This window comes from Moschus berezovskii, chromosome 22, assembly GCF_049115385.1.
Source record: "Moschus berezovskii isolate FMDL1 chromosome 22, NW_MosBer_1.0, whole genome shotgun sequence".
NCBI classification, from domain to species: domain Eukaryota; kingdom Metazoa; phylum Chordata; class Mammalia; order Artiodactyla; family Moschidae; genus Moschus; species Moschus berezovskii.
In genome coordinates, this window is record NC_142481.1 from 3245563 (window position 1) to 3265465 (window position 19903).

Consider the following 19903-nt stretch of genomic DNA (forward strand, 5'->3'; position numbering starts at 1 on the left):
TTCAAAGAATATTCAAAGAACAGAGGACAGAGACCCGGAGGGCACAGACCCGGAGGGCGAGCAGTGACGGGGAGAAAAGACCCAGAGAACTGGGGATCAAAGGAGAGCGAGAGAGAAGGAAAGAGAGAGCCAGAGAAGGACAGAGACCCTCAGCGGGAGGAGAGCCTGATCTCGGGCTGCAGGGCGTTGGAGAGGGGTGGGCAGGTGGGCGCTGAGGATGCGGGGGTCCGAAGGCGAAGGGCGGGCGGGCCTCCCGGTAATGTCTGCAGTTGACGGTGGGTTTAGGGTAGGGATGTGGCAAGAAGGCAGGAAGAGGGGCGATCCGGGTTCTGGAGGAGGCGGACCCGGCCGCAGGGGTCCGGGTAGGGGGCGGGGATCCTAGCTCCCGGCGGGGGCGGCGGGGTGAAGGGACCCGGCCCCGCCTCCAGCTCGCCGCCCGGGGGCGGGGTTTGAGGGAGAGACGCGGCGGGTCCCCACGCACCCCCCGCGGCCCGCCGGGTGCCTAGGCCTCCCCGTCCGCTGTCTCTGGGAGTCTCTGCGTCTCCCTGTCCTGACCTCCTCCGGGGATCTCGCGCCCACCGCCCCTCCCTCGGCCCGCCGGCCAGTCTCATCTCTGCAGGGAGGTGCCCGGGGTCGGGCGCTCTCTTAGCCCGTCTCTCTCCACGTGCCTCAGCGCATCTCTGCATCCTGCTGTCTGTGCCCCGCGTCTCCTCCGCTTGCCAGCATTTCCTCCTCCCCTCTGCCCCGTCAGTTGCTTCTCTGCACATCCTCGTCTCTCGCTACCTCTGACTGCGTGTCTCCGTCTCTGTGTCTCTTTCCCCCGTTTGCTGTCTACAGATCTCTGACCCTGTGAGTGTCTCTGTGCCCCCTCCGACCCCGCACCACCCATCTCCCTCCCCGGGCCCCTCATTCTCACTCAGGTTCGGGTTAGAGGGGCGGGGTGGGGGGGTGGCTGCGACGGGAGCTGTGTGTTCCCAGCGCAAAATAGACTCCTGTTGCCATGGCGACGCGAGCGCGGCCTCCGAGACGCGAGGCTTCAGGCTGGGGGGTGAGGAGCGGGGACACCTGGATCCGGAAGGCGGGGGCTGGGGGCGCTGGCGCCCGGTCCCGGGGGTTCCTGGAGGAGGGGGAAGCAGGGACTCCTCGGTCCCTGTGGAGAGAGGGCCCTGGGCGCTCTGACGCGGGATCCGCTGACCGGGCCTTCTGAGTGAGGTCTGGGATCCAGGGGCGGGGGGGTGGGTGCTGTGATTCCCCAGTGGGGGCGGTCTGGCTGAGAGCTCTGACGCTTGGGTCCCTGGGGGACTCGGATTGCCTTCTTGGGCCCCCAAAGGTTGCGGGGTGGGGGTGGGGGTGCCTGAAAATCTAAAAGGGCTGAGCGGCCCTGACTGGGGGGCTCGTTGAGTCCCGACTCCCAGATTTCCAAGGGGGCTGTAGAATTCTGGGAGCCCCCATGCGGATCCCCGGGCTCCTGCGTCTTAGGGGAGCAGGGACCACTCAGATGAAGCTATCTGTCCTTCCCATCCATCCGTCCATCCATTCATCCGCATGCCTGTCTCTTCCTTCCTCCGCGTCCCCAAGTCCCTCCTGCCTCAGTTTCCCCCTCCGCACCGGGGTGCGGCCGCGCTCACCTCACTTTCCGGATGCGGGACCCTGGGGGAGTCGGGGGGTGGTGGCGACGTGGGGGGCCGGCCGGGGGAGGAAGCGCGAGCGCGTGTCTGCGAGCCAACCCGGCTGGGCGTGTGCGCGCGCGCTGCCTGGGGGGCGGCCGGCAGCGTGTCGGGGACCCGGGCCGGCAGTCCCTTTGCCGGCTGATGCGCGCCGGCTGCCGCGCAGATGTGAGTGGCCGCCCTCGCCTTTGCCTCGCGCCGCCGGCTCGGAGTTGAGCGGAGGCACCACCCCCTCCCCACCTGCTGGGGACCCCTCTTCCCCGCCGCCCGCGGGCCCCGGTAGCCCCCGGGACACCCCCCAGCCCAAGAATGGTTCGACCCACAGTCACATCAGTGTTTATTCTCCGCGAGCGGGTCCCACACAGACTGTGACGCCCTCCCCCCCGCCTCCCCTTGGAGAGGCCCGGGGCCGAGCCCCGCCCCCAACCCGACTCGACCAACCCTTGCCCGGCTTCGGGAGCCTCATTTGCATCTCCGGGAGCTGCGGCCCAATGGGAAGGCGGCACCCGCCACCCTCCCGAGGGGGCGGTTCTCCCGGTGGACTGCACCACTCTCGGGAGACGGCGACGGGGGGAGAAAGCGCGCCTGCAGAGTCCCGAGGACAGGAGAAGAGGGTGTCTCCGCTCAGCGCAGGGTGGCGAAGTCAGCGGAAGAGGGGGTTCTGGTCTTGGAAAAGGCCCAGCAGCCCGCTGTCGGGGCTGGGCTCCTTAATGAGCTTCTGGATCTGTAGGGGGAGTCAGGAGAAATCAGGGGTTCCCGTCTCCACGACAGATCCATTTTCATCGCCCTCGCCGCCCCCAACCCCCGGGCAGTAACTGGCCAAACTAACCGCCCCCTCCCCTCAAGACTTTTGCTGGTGGTCTCCCTTTCACCACAGCTACCAGGGTTTAGTGCCTGATTATCTGTCGCCTGGGCTCACCTTGCCGGCTTCGACCACTGAGGGTGAATGACTGTCCTGGGGCTTCTTGTGTACACCTGTTTCTTAAGTAATCTCCCCTCTCAACTCTCAGGTCCAGCGCACGCCGTGCGCCTCAACTCTGGAGGCACTGATGCAACTGCCTCTTAGATGCCGGTGGTCATTTGACCTTCCACCCCCTCCCTCAGCAGTGCACAGCCTGAGCGGCCGTGCTCAACCTGGGGCCTCTCTGGGCTGCCTTTTCACGCACTGCACCCACCAGCAAGTCCCCTCATGCCAACCTACAGTAATTACAAAATAGAAGTGAGCCAGGCCTGTAACCCTGCTGCCTCCACCCTCGTTTCCCTCCTTCCTACCCCATGTCCATTAGCCGCCCAGCACCGCACACAGATCTGACAGTGTCCAGCTCCTGGGTGCAACCGCACCAGAACCTTTGGGAAGACTCCGCTCTGGCTCCTCCCTGCCCGCCGCCCCTCCTTCACCCTGAACTCTCTGTGCCCTGCTGTGGTTCCTTGAATAAGTCAAGCTTAGTCCTACGTCCAGGCTTCTGCCCTAACTGTCCACTCTGCCAAGACTACTTTTCAATGACCAGTTGCTCACCGCTCCCACTTCAGGTCTTCGCTTTAAGGCCACCCCCAGGAGGGGCCTCCGTGCTGGTGGCCCCCATCTCATCTCTCACACACCCCACAGATTCCCTCCCCAGCTCCTGGCCGCCATGTGAAACTGAATACAGATTGTCTTTTTCTGTGATTGCCCCTGGACCTGCCGCACGGGCTGGCACACAGTAGGTGCTCAGTAAATGCTCAACCACCTCATCTAAGAGGAGGAGAAGGGACAGGCCTCAGAGGACTGGGATATTGGCATATTCCATTACCCTAAGGGCCAAGGTGCGAAGCCATGGCTACCCAGTCAGACCTGGGTACTGGGAAGGCCACTTGGGTGGCTGTGGAGGCTGGACCCGAGAGGAGGAGGGGTGCTGGGGAAGGGCTGGGGGCACCGTCGACAGGGTCTCCGCGGCTCCCTTCCATCTCCACCTCGCTCTAAAGTCCCCTTCTTCCGGGAGGCCTCCAGACCGCCCTCAGCAACCTGTCCTGGCACACCCGGCCCTCCCCTGCTTTCTCTCTCTCTACAGCCCTCAGGGCCAGCCGGCTTCTCCGCTCTGGGATGTATGGTGTTGACCCGCGGTCTCCCCTGGGGGCGGCAGCCTGCTATGCTCCCGGATGTATTCTGCCGCTGTACCGTGGGCGCTGGAATGGCATTTGCTGTTTGCGTGGGAGAAGGGGGAGGTCGGGTGTGTGTGGGGGTCCAGTACCTCCTTGAACTGAGGGTGGGCGGCGTCGCCCAGGAGCTGCAAAATGAGCCCCTCGCTGGTGGAGAGGAAGGCGCCGCTCTGGCGCATCCGCGACAGCGCCACCAGCCGGTCCACCTGGCTGAGGAGGTGGGGGAGAGGGTGTCGGCATCTCGGTCCGCACCACACGCCCAGACACCCGGTGAACTCAGCAAGGATCTGCCAGGGTTCTCCCTGGGTGCCCCAAACCCAACCCACACGCACCTCACCCCTGAGAAGAGCTCACCTCCGGGAGGTACAGGCGTCCACCACCACGTGGACCTGCAGCCCACGATCCAGGAGGTCCAGAGCCGTTTGCTGGGGGCGGAGAGAGGTCAGGGCCACCCCAGCCAGAAATGACGGGGGCCAGGGTGGGGCCGAGGGCGGATCAGGGCAGGAGGGGTGGGGATTATAGCGGGATCCTCGGCAGGATGAAAGCCCAGGGGTCCTGAGTGGAGGTGAAGGTCCCAGCTGATGAGGGGAGCCACGGGTCGGGAAAGAGAGCGTCCAGGGTTCTGGGTTTTCAGGTTGGGGAGGTCCCAGGTGGAAAGGAGGCCCCAAGGGTGAGTGGGGGTCTCACCAAGATGCAGGCTTGTGTCTCTACGCCACAGAGGAGCACAGAGCGCAGCTGGGGCCGCGCGTCCAGCTCCTGCTGCACCACAGGCACCATGCTGAAGCAGGTCTTGTAGCGCGGTTGCAGGCCCTGTGCTCCCAGCTCGGGCACCGTGGGGCCCAGGCCCTGTGGGTACTGCTCAGTCAGCACCGCCGGCACGTTCAGCAGCCGGGCCACCTGGGGTGGGGCGGAGGAGTGCAGGTCTGAGCCCGAAGAGAGGCTGGGGCCTGACCCCGGGGTCTGAGGAGGAGGGGTGGGGGCCCGGACCCCCGGGTCTGAGGAGGAGGGGTGCGGGCCCGGACCCCCTGGTCTGAGGAAGAGGCGTGGGGTCTGGACCCGGCTCCGAGGGAGCAGGGCTGTACCTTCAGCATGCGCGCAGCCACAGAGACGATCTGGCGGAAGTACACAGCATGGCGGAACTTCTCCTGCATGTCGCACAGGAAGAGCATGGAAGATCCGGGGAGGACGCGGCCCAAAGCGGGCCTCGCAGCTGCCATGTCCTGGGATGGGCAGAGGGCCCAGGGAGTGCGGTTAGGCTCAGAGGGCGCTTCTCTGCATGTCCAGGGTCCACGCACTCACCCCCTAGACTCCCACTGTGACCCTCCCGCAGCCCAGGGGGAGATTGAGGCTCTGAAGTCCCCAGAGGGGCACGGCCAGCCCCTGAGGGGTCGGGATGGGGTCCTGAGGCAAAGCTGCACCCCCCACCCCCCACGGCCTGCGATCCCTTATGTCTGATTGCCTCTCTGAATGCAGTTTGTCCACGCGGGAGACTCACTAGCTGAACCCCGCCGCCTCGGGGTCTTAGAAAGATAGGCTGGGGTACCCGTGGCGTGGAGTATTTGGCCACGAAAAGGAAAGGCGCGCGGACACGCCACCGTGCGGATGCCCCTCACTGTCATGCTGCCGAGTCACAGAGCACAGCGCAGGGCTTCCTTTACATGGGCCGTCCAGTGAGACGGAGGGGCTGGGGGGCTGGGGCGGACGAAGAGACTGAAGAGGGGCACGCAGTTTCCGTCTGGGGAGATGGGAATGTTTTGGAACCAGATAGTAGTGCTGGGTGCACAATATTAGGGATATACAAAATGCCTCTTAACTGTACACTTTAAAATGGTCAGGACGGTAAGCTTTGGGTTATGTATATTTTGCCATAATTTTATTTAATTATTTTTATTTTAATTTCTGACTGTGTGGCAAGTGTTCCCCAACCAAGACTGGCACCCGTGCCCCCAGCATTGGAAGCACAGTCTTAACCTCCCGGGCCTCCAAGAAAGCCCCTCCTACCATTAGAAAGAAAGCAATGTAAAAATTAAGGGGGGCACTGGTAGAGCCACCTGGCCAGCAGCCCCTTTAAAGGGGAGGACATTGAGGTCCAGGGGAGGGATCCATGAAGGCGGAGGTGCTGCGGGGACTAGAGGGGTGACTGCCCCCTCTCCCCATCAGGGCCCAGGACACCCCAAGTCTCACGGTCCCAGCCCATGTTCCCAGAGACTTGTGTCTCCGGCTCCTGGAACTGCTGCACAAATGGGGAGTCCTGGCTTGTGTCTGCAGCTCCCCAATCTCTGCATGTCACTCACTGATTCGTTAATTTATTTAGGAAACAGGCCCTTTGGACCCATTGCACCCAGTGGAGGGCAAGCCAGCTGACCCTTGCTCAGGGCAAGTCTCAGTATCGGGTGGGGGGGTCCCACAGGTGTTTTTGGTTATTCTTTAAACTGAGCACATCTGCCTCTGAAAATGTTTCCTACATGTGGCATATCTAAAATTTAAAACCTAGTGGATGGCTAAAACGGTGAATTTTATGCTGTGGGAATTTTGCCTCGAAATACAAATGGAAGGGAAACTCCCTCAAAATGAAACCACACTGCATTACTTCATTGTGTAATTACAGCTGTGGCCAGGGTGAGGATTTCTGGGGAAGCTACTCTGTCTTGGCAGAGTTCTCCCAGAGAAAGTGAAGAGAGAGAGAGAAAGCAATCTTTTTGAAAACACAGAGGTGACCCTGTTACCCCACCTTAGCTCTCCCCCAGGCCTCATAGCTTTTCTCTGTCTTCAAGACTAAGAGGTACCCTCCTGCCAGAAGGTGCTGGACTGCCACATCCCCCTTCAGGGCCTTTGCCCAGGCAGCTGCCTCCACCTGGAACACTCTCCTCACTCCGGTTCTGGGTGGTAACTCTCCAAGAGACGGAGGGACAGGGTCAGGAGCGGGCGGGGTGCTGGAATGTCTGAAAGCCTGTGACTGGCACCTACAGGAGCTCCCCTTTGGGCTGGTAGGAGTGTAAACTGCAGCAAGCACCCCCCAGGGAGAACCATGTGCCCACAGTTTTCAAAATTACAAATTCACAAACCGTGTGACCCAGAGAACTCACGCTAAGTGTTTAGCCTAAGTGCATGCCTGCAGACATGCCTGTGAAATGACACAAGTTATTCATTATGGGACAAGGTTATTCACTATGAGACCCTTCCCTGAGCAAAAGAACAGAAATAAATCTAAACATCCACAGTTAGGGCACTGGTAATCACAAGGAAGATCTTTTAAGCAACAAAGTAGAGAAGTGTCTGAGAGATGTTAAGGAGGGGGGTGACGGGGGGGGGCGGGTACAGACGGGACAAACACAGTGTGTAAACGGTGCTCCTATTTGTGCCAAAATGCAGAAAGAAGAAAAAAAGCCTGCATACTGCTGCAATCTGTATTTGCTCTCTGGTGAGCACATAAGAACAGGCTTTTTCTGCAGGGACAGGTCTCTGAGGGGCAGAGTGTGAAGGATGTTTGACCACTGTGTGTACAACTCTTTTGCTCTTGAATTTTTCAGTGTGTGAAACAGGCTGTCCAGTCAGGCAAATACAATAAAATACAATACAGTGAATACAATACAGTAAAACGTTTACATAAGGCAAGAACCCAGCCAGACCCATTGGTGGCATTAAAGTCATGATAATGGTTGTCCTTGGGCAGCAGTGATGAAGGAGGGGCTGAGACTTCGCGGCGGGGGTGTTTGGTTTCTGCGTTTGTATGCTGTTCACATACTCTCTGTGAAGTTACCTGAGTTGTGTATCTGTGATTTGTACTTTTCCCTACACATGTAATAAACTTCCACAGGAAAGTTTTGAAAATAGAAAACAGGGAGGCCTCGCTGGCCGCCTGTGGGGCTGGACTGGGGGTGGAGGCCGGGAGGGCAGGGTCCAGTCCAGGCAGTGGGGACGGAGGGGAGGGGGCAGGCGGGCCTGGTTTCCACTCGTTACAGGGTGGGCTAATTCCCTGGAGAGCCCACCTGATTAAGGCAGAGGAGATGAAACACGTGGGGGCGGAGCCTGGGCCGGAGACAGAGTTTCGGGGTGCTCTAGGGGAGTGGTGAGGATCCAGAACGCCGCTCGGGGCAGAGGAAGCCCGAGGCCGGGCGGAGGAGCGGCCCGCGATGGGCGGCCACCTCCGGAGCGAATCGGTCTGTTGAGACCCCCAGGTGGCCCGGGGGGAGTGCGTCCTCAGCCCAGTCTCGCTGGCTGTGTGACCCTCAAGTTTCACGCCTGTTTCTTTCCTGGGGAAACACCCGCCGCGCAGGGTGATGCAGGCACTCGGCGCGGAGGGTGGAATCGGCCCTGGTCAGCCACTTGTGTCGGGCGCGGGCAGGAGTCCTGGCCCCGGCCGCGTCCCCTCGGCCCCGGATGGCCCCGCGGAGCCTCGGTCCCCCCAGCGGCAGGCGGGGAGGTCGGTCCCCCCGCAGCGCCGGCGGGGCCTTACCCGGAAGGCGCCGGCAGGAGCCGGGCCTGCCCTCCGCAGGTGACGCCTGCAGTCACTCACCTCCTGCCGCCGGACTAGCGCAGCTCGGCTCCTCCGGCGGGGTCCGCCGGCCGGGTCAACGTTCCTCACCTTCTGGACACGGAGCTCCACCCCGCACCCTCCGAGTCCCGCCTCCCGAGCCGACCCGCCCAATAGGCACTCGCCTAGCTCTGCTCCGCTCCGCTGGCAGCCAATCCGCGAACGCCGCTTCTTTCCACCCCGCCTCGGGGAGGGGGGCGGTGGGCCAGGCTGTCCGTCTTGAGAGCGTGATTGGCTCGCCCTGGAGAAAGGCACAGAGCGTCGGGCCAATAGGAAGTCGCGAAAGGCGTGCGTGGCGTGTCTAAAGGCGGAGCGGTGAGCCGGGTACAGAGAACTCGGGTCTGCAGCCCCAGACGTTGGTGAGTCGCAAGCAGTCCGACTGTCAAGTTCGAAGGATAGCGGGGAAGGGTGGGGGGTGCGCGGCGCAGGGGCAGACCTTGGGTCCGAACCTGGCCCTTCTAGCTAGAGACAGAACCTTGCAGAGAGACCTACGCACTTTCCGGGAAAGGGCTGAAGGCGCGACAAGCCGAGAAGTCCCTCCCTCTCCGCGCTCTTTCGTCTGTTCCCCCTCACAGCACCTGCCTCCTCGAGTGGTGTCCTAATGTTTAGACGGTGCTTGGAAGTGGGGTTGCGAGAGAGGGGTGGAGAGAGAATTTCCCATCACTTTTGGAATAAAAGCCAAACTACTCCCAATTCACGGTCTGCCTTTTCGGCCCCTCGACTGCCCGGCCTCCTCCGGCTCACTCCGCTCCAGCTAGGCTGGCCCCGAACGTCCCATCTCAGGGCCTTTGCACCGGCTGGTCCCTCTGCCTGAAACCCCAGAGTTTTTCACAGTACCAGCTCCTTGTCATTGAAGGCCTTCCCTGACAACCCTGTATCAAGGAGTCACCCGATCGGGTCGCTATTCTATCAATATTTTCTTCCCAGCACTAATACCAATCTGAAATTGGAAATTTATCTTGCCTTGTAAAAAAAACAAAGTATGGATGTACTCATTTATTTTCAGCAACCCCAACTTGACCCCCCACCCTGCCATGTGAACTCCACGAGGGCAGAGATGTCTGTTTTATTCACTGTTGAGTCCTCCACACCCAGATATGGGCCTAGTATGCCGTAGGCACTCCACAAATCTTTGGGAATAAACAGGAGGAGACCAGACGTTAGACAGAGCTGAACCAGGGTGAGAGGGAGCCGGACGGACAGTCACCAAGGAGGTGGGGCTGGGCTGAAAGAAGGGAGAAGGTGAGGGAGGGAGAGAATACCCCCTCCCCCACCCCAGAGGCTGAACTGGGGGCCCTGGACCTGGGAGAAGACCCTTGAGGTCAAAGCGGGAGTCTGGGCTTGACTCCTGTGGCCAGACGTTGCCAGGAAGGGCGTGATGGGACAGGGGGCTGCCGGGCAGGCAGCTGAGGCGCTGTCATGGCGGGGGTTCTGGTCTGTCTGGGAGCCTGGGCTGGGTTGTGATTGGGTATCACGGGAAGTAGATCCCCCAGCCTGCAGGGGTCCCCTGAGAAGGGCAGGCACAAGACACTTCCCACCTGCCCCCCCAGGGACCCTCAGAAGCCAAGAGCTGCTCTCCTCCCCACAGGGAACGCGGAGGAGGGAGCAGGGTGTCGGAGAGCCCTGAGTCCTGCCTCAGGGCCGGCTGGCCCAGCACACAGAAGGACGGATCAGGTGGCGCTGAAGGACATGCTGGGGGGAGCGCGATGTCCTCAAAGAGGTCGAGGGTGGAAGCGTCCAGGGCAGCGAGACTCAGGCTGGGGCCAGCGTGCGGTGCCTCGGTGGGCACCAAGGCACAGGCCACGCCCAGGAAGGGGGACGGAGGTGGTGGAGGCGGCCTCTGGGGCTGTGGTCTCTGGGGAGGCGCCTCCTGAGATAGGATAGACATGGCCAGGCGCTGGGTGGCAGCTTCGATCTTGGCAAACTGCCTGCAGAAAGAGCCGGGCGTTACAGGAGTGACCACGAAGAAATCCCCTCCCGTCTGCCATCCCAGGAGTGACCTGTCTCTTCTCTCCCTCCCCATTTGTCTTTCCGTTACTGTCTCTGCCCCGGGTTCATTTTCTTGAGTCTCACAGTTCAGTGTCTCTAACCCCATTCATGGGCTTCCCTGGTGGCTCAGATGGTAAAGAATCTGCCTGCAATGTAGGGGACACATGTTCGGTCCCTGGGTGGGGAAGATTTCCCTGAAGAAGGGAGTGGCCACCCACTCCAGTATTCTTGCCTGGGAAATCCCACGGACAGAGCAACCTGGCGGGCTACAGTCCATGGGATTGCAGAGTCGGACAGGACTGATCAACTAGCCCTTCGTTTCACTTTCAACCCCATCCATAGGGAAGCTATGAACAGCTGTGGGGCTTGTGCGCTGCACAAGGCAGCACGTCCCGTCCAGCACCGCGCACACTTAAAAATATTTTTTTATTTATTTTTGTCCGTGCTGGGCCTTCGTTGCTGTGAGGGCTTTCCTTCCTTGAGGCGCACAGGGGCTCCTCTCTAGTCATGGTGTGCGGGCTTCTCACTGCGGTGGCTTCTCTGGTTGCAGAGCACAGGCTCAGGGGTGCACAGGCTTTGGTAGCTGCAGCGTGAGGCTCAGTCATCCTGGGTCCTGGGCTCTGGAGCACAGGTTCCACAGTTGTGGTGCATGGGCTTAGTTGCCCCGAGGCCTGTGTGATCTTTCTAGACCAGGGATCGAACCCATGTCTTCTGCATTGGCAGGAGGATTCTTTACCACTGAGCCACCAGGAAATCCTGATATGTTTGGCACTTAGATTTCTTCTGACCATATTCCAACATGTAGAAGTAAAAAATGTCTTAAGAGGTGCCTTTACAAATTTTTTTTCGCACAAAGCCACTCTGTGGACTGGCAGCACGACTCTAACATTGAAGCCGTGTGGGTTCTGCTTCCTAAAGGGCTATGAATCTGCATCTCCATCAACCCTCTCAGGATCTCCACCAACCTCTGGCTGGAGTCCCTGGCCTCCCGCACCTGGATGACTGCAGTAGCCACTGCACAGGTCCCCCCAGTATTCCTACCCCCTCAGTAGCAATGCTGGTGGATCTCGCATTGCACTGTGTCTCCCTTAAATTGATATGTTGAAGTTTTAACCCCCAGCACCTCAGAAAATGAAAATTGCTCAGTCATGTCTGACTGTTTGCGACTCCATGGACTGTAGCCTGCCAGGCTTCTCTGTCCATGGGATTTCCAGGCAAGAATATGGTAGTGGGTTGCCATTTCCTTCTCCAGGGGTATCGTCCTGACCCAGGGATTGAACCCAGGTCGCCTGCATCACAGGCAGATTTTTTACCACTGAGCCACCAGGGAAGCCCCAGGGCCTCAAAACGTGACTGCATTTGGAGATGGAGTCTTTAGAGAGGTGATTAAGTCAAAATGACATCATCAGGGTGGTTCCTAACCCAGGAGGAGGAGATTAGGACGCACAGAGGAATGACCACAGGAGAAGCCAAGGAGGAGGCCTCTCCCCGCCAGCACCTTGGTCTGGGGCCTGAGGCTCCAGAATCATGAGATTGTCCTCAGTGCCCTGCCCAGTCTGTCCCGTTTGATCGTGGACGTTCCAGCAGATGAATGCAAAAACACGATGTTGAACAAAAGCAGTGAGACTTAGTCAGTGTGTGCTGCTGCTGCTGAGTCGCTGCAGTCGTGTCCGACTCTGTGCGGCCCCATAGATGGCAGCCCACCAGGCCCCGCCGGCCCTGGGATTCTCCAGGCAAGAACACTGGAGTGGGCTGCCATTTCCTTCTCCAATGCATGAAAGTGAAAAGTGAAAGTGAAGTCGCTCGGTTGTGTCTGACTCCTAGCGACCCCATGGACTGCAGCCCACCAGGCTCCTCCATCCGTGGGATTTTCCAGGCAAGAGTACTAGAGTGCGGTGCCATTGCCTTCTCCCAGTCGGTGTGTGACACCACAGAAATAAAATTCAAAACCAGGCTAACTCGATCAACAGGGAGAGACGTCAGGATGGCGACTCATGGGAAGGAGATCCCACCAGGATCTCTGGGGGCAAGAAATGCCCTGTTCCTGGACCTGAATGTTGATCTTATCAGCGGGTCCCCTTTGGGAAAAATTCATTAAGCTCCGCACAGATGATGTGTACATTTTTCTTTTTTTGTACTATTGTAAACCTGCAGGGAAAGGTTTATTTAAAAATGTATCCGTTGGAACTTCCCTGGTGGTCCAGTGACTAAGACAGCACACTGGGTCACTGATCAGGGAAGATCCCAGATGCCCTGGAGAAAGTAAGCCAGAGCACCACAACTTGAGCCTGTGCGGGAAGCCCATGCTCCCCAAGGAGAGGAGCCACCGCAACGAGAAACCCACACACGCACCTAGGCAGGAGCCCCTGCTCGCCACAACTAGAGAGAAACCCACACAGCCACGAAGATAAATAAAAGTTAATTAATTTTAGAAAATGTATCTGATGGGACTTCCTCAGCGGTCCAGTGGCTAAGACACACCGTGCTTCCAAAGTCAGGGCCCCGGGTTCGATCCCTGGTTGGGGAGCTAGATTCCCTGCCCACCATGCCTCAGGGCGGAACTGAGACCCAGAGCTGCTAAGTAAATAATTAATTAAAGTTTCAGTGAAGAACTGCTGCATCAGACAACTGTCTTTTGACTTTTCTACAAGTTTGAAAAATTTTCACCTGGAGTTAAACAATCTCTAGCGTGGGTGGGAGGGGGTTCCCGAAGGAGCGGGGCCTGAGGGGACCCGGAGACAGGAGGAGGACATGGGTGGGGAGATGGAGGGGAGCTTGCCCCTGCCCTGGATCTTGTCGGGCTGCGCCTGCTTCCCAGGGGGATGTGCTCACTGTGGAGCCTGGGGCAGAGCCGCCTTGGGGGTGGGGAAGCTGGCCCTGGGGGTTGGGGGGAGACAGGCAGGGAGCCGGGGGTGGGGGGTGGGGGGGGCCAGCAGCGGCCTCGCTACAGGGTCCAGGCTGGGGGGCGGGCTGAAGGTGGGGAGGGGTCCTTGAGGAGTTGGTGAGGAGGCCGGCTGTGGAACGTGCGGCGGACCGTGTTTGGGGGCAGGTGGGTCTTCCATCCTGGGCTCCCCGGAGGAAGGCCGCTTGCGGCAGAGGAGCAGCGGTCAGGCGGGGTGGCTCCCACTCACTCATGTGTGGTCCAGGCCCTCCTGGGGCAAGTCCCCGGAGCCACCCACCTCCAGAGAAGCAGGCACTTGAACAAGTCACTTTACTGCTCTCTGCCTCAGTTTCCTCATCTGAAAAAGGACTGTGAGAGCACCCGCCTCCTGGGGCTGCTGTCGGCGGTTCCCGAGCTCACGCTCACTGTAAGGGGCATCGGGGCTAAAACTAAAGCACTGAGAACAGTGCCCGGCACATGGGAAGTGTCCGATAGGTGTTAGCTTCCATCGCCACCACCCCCATCCTTACCATCATCTCAGCCTCAGCACCACCACCCTCACCACCACCCTCACCCTCACCATAACCACCACCCCCACCACCATCACCACCACCACCACCACCCCCCTCACCACCCCCCTCACCACCCTCATCACCCTCACCACCATCACCACCATCACCACCCTCACCACCATCACCACCATCACCACCCTCACCACCCTCACCACCATCACCACCATCACCACCCTCACCACCATCACCACCACCCTCACCACCACCCTCACCACCATCACCACCATCACCACCCTCACCACCACCACCACCCTCACCCCCCCCCCACCATCATCATCCCCCTCACCACCCAGTCCCTGAGATGCTGTATCCAGGCAGGACTACAGAGTGGTCCACAGCATGGACTCAGACTGCCTACAACTGCCTCAGCTCTCTCGCTGTGTAGCCTTGGACAAGTCATTGCACCTCTCTGAGCTCCCTCGCCAGTAATACAGGAAAAGACAGACCCTACAGTGCAGGTGTGGGGAGTGTTAAGTGACCTAGCATATGTCAGGGCCTCAGGACAGTGGGCCTGGCATGCAGCAGCCTCAGAAATGGCCACCATCACAGGGTGAGGGCGAGCGCAGGGCCCAGCACGGAAAGGCTGTGCAGAGACCAGAGGCGCAGAGGCCTCCACCACGCACCCGGCGGCAGGGCAGGGGGTGGCCCCGCAGGAGGCCGACTGGTGCAGAGCTAGGTGGGCAGCTGAGGCTGGCAGGGGGACGGGGCTGGTGGGGCAGAGCTTCTGTGCTGAGGGCCAGGGGGGCCACGGGAGGGGGTGCTCGAGCAGGAGAGAGGCCGAGCCTGCGTGCTCGGTTAGAAAGGCGCTGCGGGTTAGAAAGGTGCTGCCTGCAAACAGCCCTGGAGTCGGACCCCGCCTCCGTCGTCGTCTGAGCCACCACCATCCCTAGCCGCCTGCGCCCCCATCGACACCCTGGGGGTCCTTTCAGACCCCACCACGTCCCCGCCCAGAGCCCGAGGCCCACGAGGTCCCCCGACCAGTCCCCTGTCTGTCTTGATCCTGAGTCCTCCCCTCACTCTGCTCCAGCCTCCCCAGGCCTGCTCCCTGGCGCCTCTGGGCCTTTGCAGAGCGCCCCCTTCCCGGGCTGCCCCTCATCTCCGTAGGGCTCCTCCGTCCCCTCCCCAGAGAGGCCCTCCCGGATGCCTTTCCTAAAATGCCAGCCCGCCCCCAGCACGCTCTCCGCAGCACTCACCACCTTCGAACACCGCTGTATCGTTTGTAAAAACTGAGGTAAAATTCACAGCACTTAAAAGGAACTATTTTAAAGCATGCAATTCAGTGGCCTTCAGTACACTCACAATGTCATGCAAACACCCCCTCTAATTAGTTCCAGAACTTTCCATCACATCCGTTGTTATGCAAACACCCCTCTAATTAGTTCCAGAACTTTGCGTCACGTCCCTTGCTGGGCAGGTCTCCCCAGCCCAGCGCCCAGCCCCTGGCACCTACCCACCTGCTTCCAGCTCACGGAATGGACTCACAGTGTCGGGACCGTTCGTGTCTGGTTCCTTCCACTCGCCATCCCGTCATGTTGTAGCCTCGTATGGTGTCATTCACGTCTTTATTTTTTCAAAGTCTTTACTGAGTTTGTTAAATATTGCTTCTGTTTTATGTTTTTGTTTTTTTATTTTTTGGCCACAAGGTATGTGGGATCTTGGGCTTCCCTGGTGACTCAGCTGGTAAAGAATCCGCCTGCAATGCGGGAGACCCGGGTTTAATCCCTGGGTCGGGAAGATCCCCTGGAGGAGGGAACGGCAACCCCCTCCAGTATTTTTGCCTGGAGAACCCCATGGACAGAGGAGCCTGGCGGGCTGCAGTCCGCGGGGCTGCACAGAGTGGGACGGTAACTGGGTGACTAACACTTTCCCTGGTAACTGGGTGACTAACACTTTCCCTTTCACGATACGTGGGATCTTAACTCCCTGCCCAGGGGCCGAACCTTCACCCCTTGCACTGGAAGGCGAAGGCTTAACCCCTGGACTGCCAGGGGAGGCCCCACTTCTTTATTTTGACAGTCCCTTATCAGCTGCCTCCCCACTGGAACACAAACTCCATGAAGCAGAGTTTTTCTGGCTATGCCCGCAGCACGCTGGGTCTTGGTTTCCAGACCAGGGATTGAACCCATGCCTCCTGAGTGGAAGCACAGAGGCTTAATCACTGGACCGCGAGGGAACTCCTGAGGCAGAGAACTTTGCTTCCTGTGGATGGGTCTCTGGGGCCGGGCACGGGTGCATCTGGCCCCAGGGTCCCCTTCGCTCTGTGCTGTCTGGGTCTAGGTCCCACCTCGGCCCCTCCCAGCCCCCTCCCACCCTGCCCCCCTCACCTGCAGATCTGGTTGTGTAGGAACCGCCTGTGGTTGGGCCTCCTTTTGGGGGGCCTGGCCCGCCGCGGGTGCAGGGCACGCAGCACGTGCGCAGCTGCCCCGCTCACGAAGGTGCACAGCTCCCGGGGGCCTGACTCGGAGACTCCAGGGCCTGCGGGAGCCCCAGGGTGCATGGCCGAGGTGATGGAGTGGCTCCCCACAATGCCGATCAGAGAGCAGCCACCCCCGCAAATCTGGTAGGGGCAAGGAGCAGCCAGGGATGGGGGCCCAGGGCCAAGGAGGGGCGCAGGAAGAGAGACGGGGGTGGGGGACCCTACAGGGAGGGGAGACCCCCTTGGCGGAGCAGGGCCTGGGGAATCGGAACCGTCCTGTGCCCTCACCCCAGCCCTGAGGTGTGAGGAGCCCATGGGTGGGGGTCTGATATAGGCTGGCCAGGGGCAGGAAGGGGAGGGGTCGTTCTGTGTGCCCCACAAGGCCCAATTAGCACATAGTTGGGCCTGGGATCTGGGACAGGCAGCGTAGGTGGGGGGGTCAGAGAAAAGCGCCTGGAGATGGCCAATTAAGGGGACAAAGGCCTCATTAGGGAAGCGGGGCCAGGAGCGAGTCAACCCCAGCGATTAGCCTGGAGGACCCGTAATTGCAGCCCAGGGGAGGGGGCGCCGGGAGGCTTGGGTGCCCGGCACACAGAGGGAGCGGGCAGTGTCCCCGGGAGGGGGCTGAGCGCCTCCAGCTGCGGGGCAGATGCCCCATGTCTGCCCAGTCCCTGCCACGCCGCCTCTCCGTGACTTCCCGCCCCCTCTGCTCCAGGGCTCCGGGAGGCCTGCTCTGCCCAGGGCCTAACAGCTGCGGGCAGCTGGCATGTAGGGGGCGGCTGCTGCTGCTGCTAAGTCGCTTCAGTCGTGTCTGACTCTGTGTGACCCCATAGATGGCAGCCCACCAGGCTCCCCCGTCCCTGGGATTCTCCAGGCAAGAACACTGGAGTTGGGTTGCCATTTCCTTCTCCAATGCATGAAAGTGAAAAGTGAAAGTGAAGTCGCTCAGTCGTGTCCGACTCTTAGCGACCCCATGGACCGCAGCCTACCAGGCTCCTCTGCCCATGGGATTTTCCAGGCAAGAGTACTGGAGTGGGGTGCCATTGCCTTCTCCGTCTAGGGGGCGGGCCGACTCCCAAACCCGGCCTTTCCCACTTCAGCTTCCGAGTGAGCCGGGGAGAGGCGCAGGGGCCGCCTGTGGGCTGGGCCTGGCTGCTCACTCAGGTGAATGCCAGCCAGACTGGGCCGGGAGGGGAAACGGAGACCCAGGCCTGGTTTTCCCGCAGGTATTTCACTGAGGGGCTGGGGGACTGGCCCTGGAGGAGGTAGCGAGGAAGGGCTGGCTCCTGGGGCCTTGGCTGGTGTGGGAGGGGCTTCTTGGCCTTTCAGAAGACCCGGTGGGGGTTTGTGTTGGGAGGTACATGAGCCCCGTGGCCGCCCCAACACGTGGCCGCCCCAACACGTGGCCACAAAGCTCACAGCTTCACACCATGCACGTGGCTTCCCCTGTGGTTCTGGGTCAGGATCACGGCGGGTCCCCTGAGCTGAGGTCAGGGCGTCGCTTCTGGAGGGTCTGCTCCCGCCTTTCCCGGTGTCTTGAGGTCTATCGGAGTCCTTGGCTTGTGGCGCCTTCCTCCGTCTCCTGACCTCGCCCCTCCTGTCCCCCGTCACAGGGACTTACCGCGTTACGCCGGATAACCTCCCGCTCTTCTCATCCTTAACTCCGCCATGCCTGCCAAGTCCCGCTCACCACGTAAGGCACGCGGTTGCAGGTGCCGCAGGTTAGGACGTCGGCAGCTTTAGGCCACAGAGGGCGAGGCTTGGCCCAGTGATGGCTCCTCCCGGGCTCCCCCTGGAGGCCACGGCAACTGGGTCAGTGGTTGCAGCCGCTGAGCCCGAGCCCGGGGCTGCCTGGGGCAGAGGCGGGGTTCGGGGAGTGCTCCGGCACCCAGGCCGGGAGACAGACTGGACACAGTACGGTGAGGAGGAGCCCCTGGGTCCCCAGTGCCTGACACACTGCCCCATGGCGAGGCCCCCTGCCCCCGGGCACGCACAGGAAGGCATGAGTGTCCGTTTACTGAAGGAGAACCTGAGGTCAGAGCACGTGTGCATCCAAAGTCATGGGCAGCTGAGCTGGGATTTAACGCATGTCGGGAAAAAGCTCTCAGGAGGGAAACGAAGGACTTTCTGAAAGCTCTCATAGGGCTTCCCTTATGACTCAGCAGCGGTGAGGAGTCTGCCTGCCAGCGCAGGGGATGCAGGTTCGATCCCTGGTTCGGGAGGATCCCACATGCCGCCCAGCAACTGGGCCAGCGCACCGCAACTACTGAGCCTGCGCTCTGGAGCCTGGCTACCGCGACGACTGGGTGAGTCCACGTGCAGCAACTACGGCGGCCGCACACCCAGCGCCGGGCGCCGCCCTAAGAGGAACCACTGCAGTGAGAAGCCGGTGCCGCAGCTGGAGAGCAGCCCCCGACTCCCCGCGACCGGAGGAAGCAGCCAAGACTCGGCACAGCCAAACATAAATAAATAAATATTTTTTTAAAAAGCTCTCAGTCGTTACATACTAAAATATGTTATTTCTAAGTCATCTATTATAAATTTCCCCCTGAACGATTCCCAGGTAATATTATCAGCAACAAATTATAAACGACTATAAAACGGCTCAAGAAGAGAATATATATTATAGGAGTCCTTTTTTTTTTTTTTCTTTTTGGCAGAGAGGCTTGAGGGATCTTAGTTCCTAGGCCAGTTGGAACTTAGTTCCCAGTTCCAAGTCCTGGTAGTGAGAGAATGGAGCTTCTTGGGAATTCTTAGCAAGCGGTCCTTTTGAAATGAGAGCTACCAGATGAGATGTAGTATAAGGTATTGGAGCTTCAGCTTCAGCATCAGTCCTTCCAAGGAATATTCAGGGTTGATCTCCTTTAGGGTTGACTGGTTGGATCTCCTTGCAGTCCAAGGGACTCTCAAGAGTCTTCTCCAGCACCACAGTTCAAAAGCATCAATTCTTCGGCGATCAGCCTTCTTTATGATCCAACTCTCACATTTTGTTACCTCACTGGTAAGATGGGGATGAGAAGGTGGCCCAGGGAGAAATCCCCCAAATTCCCACAGCAACTGAGTGGCAAAGCTGGGGTTTGAACTTGAACTTGGAAACCCCATGGACTGGACAGAGGAGTCTGGTGGGCTACAGTCCACGCGGTCACAAAGAGTTGGACACGACTTAGCGACTAAACAACAATGCCTGAATCCAGGCCTTTGCTTCCCGGGCCCGTTCACCATCCAGCCATGCCCCAGGTGGCAGCCCAGGGGGCAGTGGCCGAAGCCCGGCCGGGCACAGGGCTCAGAGGGGGCACCAGGCCAGCCGCAGCACGGTAGCAGCAGGCACTGAGTGTGGCGGCCTGCATGGGGCAGTCGACCCGTGCCAGCAGCAGGCGGCCAGCGACGTTGCCGGAGGTCCGGTCCCCTTGGCAGCGTGTTGTGAGCTGCAGCCAGTGCGGCCAGTAGCAGAGGGTGGACCAGATGCCCCGTATCACCCACACCAGCCACAGCTCCAGTGTGTTAAGGATTGTTGCTCCCACCCCCAGTGCCACCCGTGTGCCACTCCACGGTCGGGGACAGGGCAGCGTGGATGCAGTGTGGGGGCCTGGGCATCAGGTCCGCCTGGGGGCATCATGGGCCTCCTGCGCTGTGCCCCGGCCCTCTTGCCATCTGTCTGTGAGTCTCCCTGCCTCCAGGCCTGTCTCTGTGTCACCCCTGCTCTCTCCT

At 60.2% G+C, this 19903-nt stretch overlaps 2 protein-coding genes and 1 long non-coding RNA gene across 7 annotated transcripts; 1 reads left to right on the forward strand and 2 right to left on the reverse strand.

Annotated features, from left to right (window-relative positions):
- Positions 1-1987: 1987 nt before the first annotated feature.
- On the reverse strand, positions 1988-8454 carry ISOC2 (isochorismatase domain containing 2). Of its 2 annotated transcripts, XM_055410728.2 has the most exons (6): positions 8320-8453; positions 4886-5023; positions 4491-4700; positions 4158-4228; positions 3896-4013; positions 1988-2391 (listed from the first exon to the last, which is right to left on the reverse strand). In XM_055410728.2, the coding sequence occupies exons 2-6, from the start codon at positions 5018-5020 to the stop codon at positions 2311-2313; spliced, it is 615 nt and encodes a 204-aa protein (XP_055266703.1). In that variant the 5' UTR covers positions 5021-5023; positions 8320-8453; the 3' UTR covers positions 1988-2310. The 2 variants fall into 2 exon arrangements, with proteins under 2 accessions (XP_055266703.1, XP_055266704.1); XM_055410729.2 differs by lacking the exon at positions 3896-4013 and having other exon boundaries at positions 8320-8454.
- Positions 8455-8632: 178 nt separating this feature from the next.
- LOC129546052 (uncharacterized) lies at positions 8633-18650 on the forward strand. Of its 4 annotated transcripts, XR_016035874.1 has the most exons (4): positions 8633-8696; positions 15423-16339; positions 17029-17421; positions 17809-18650. It is a non-coding gene; the product is annotated as an uncharacterized LOC129546052 (long non-coding RNA). The 4 variants fall into 4 exon arrangements; XR_008683817.2 differs by lacking the exon at positions 17029-17421; XR_008683818.2 differs by lacking the exon at positions 17029-17421 and having other exon boundaries at positions 15423-15623.
- C22H19orf85 (chromosome 22 C19orf85 homolog) lies at positions 8715-16334 on the reverse strand. Its single transcript, XM_055410727.2, has 2 exons — positions 16104-16334; positions 8715-10265 (listed from the first exon to the last, which is right to left on the reverse strand). Exons 1-2 carry the CDS (start codon positions 16274-16276, stop codon positions 9809-9811), a joined length of 630 nt encoding a protein of 209 aa, XP_055266702.1. The 5' UTR covers positions 16277-16334; the 3' UTR covers positions 8715-9808.
- Positions 18651-19903: the final 1253 nt, after the last annotated feature.

Coding starts and splice junctions, on each gene's coding strand:
- C22H19orf85 (XM_055410727.2), bottom strand. CDS start 16,276: ATGCACCCTGGGGCTCCCGCAGGCCCTGGAGTCTCCGAGTCAGGCCCC. Junction 10,266..16,103: donor CTACACAACCAGATCTGCAG/GTGAGGGGGGCA, acceptor CTCTTTCTGCAG/GCAGTTTGCCAAGATCGAAG.
- ISOC2 (XM_055410728.2), bottom strand. CDS start 5,020: ATGGCAGCTGCGAGGCCCGCTTTGGGCCGCGTCCTCCCCGGATCTTCC. Junction 4,701..4,885: donor TGGCTGCGCGCATGCTGAAG/GTACAGCCCTGC, acceptor GCCCCACCCCAG/GTGGCCCGGCTGCTGAACGT. Junction 4,229..4,490: donor AGACACAAGCCTGCATCTTG/GTGAGACCCCCA, acceptor CTCCGCCCCCAG/CAAACGGCTCTGGACCTCCT.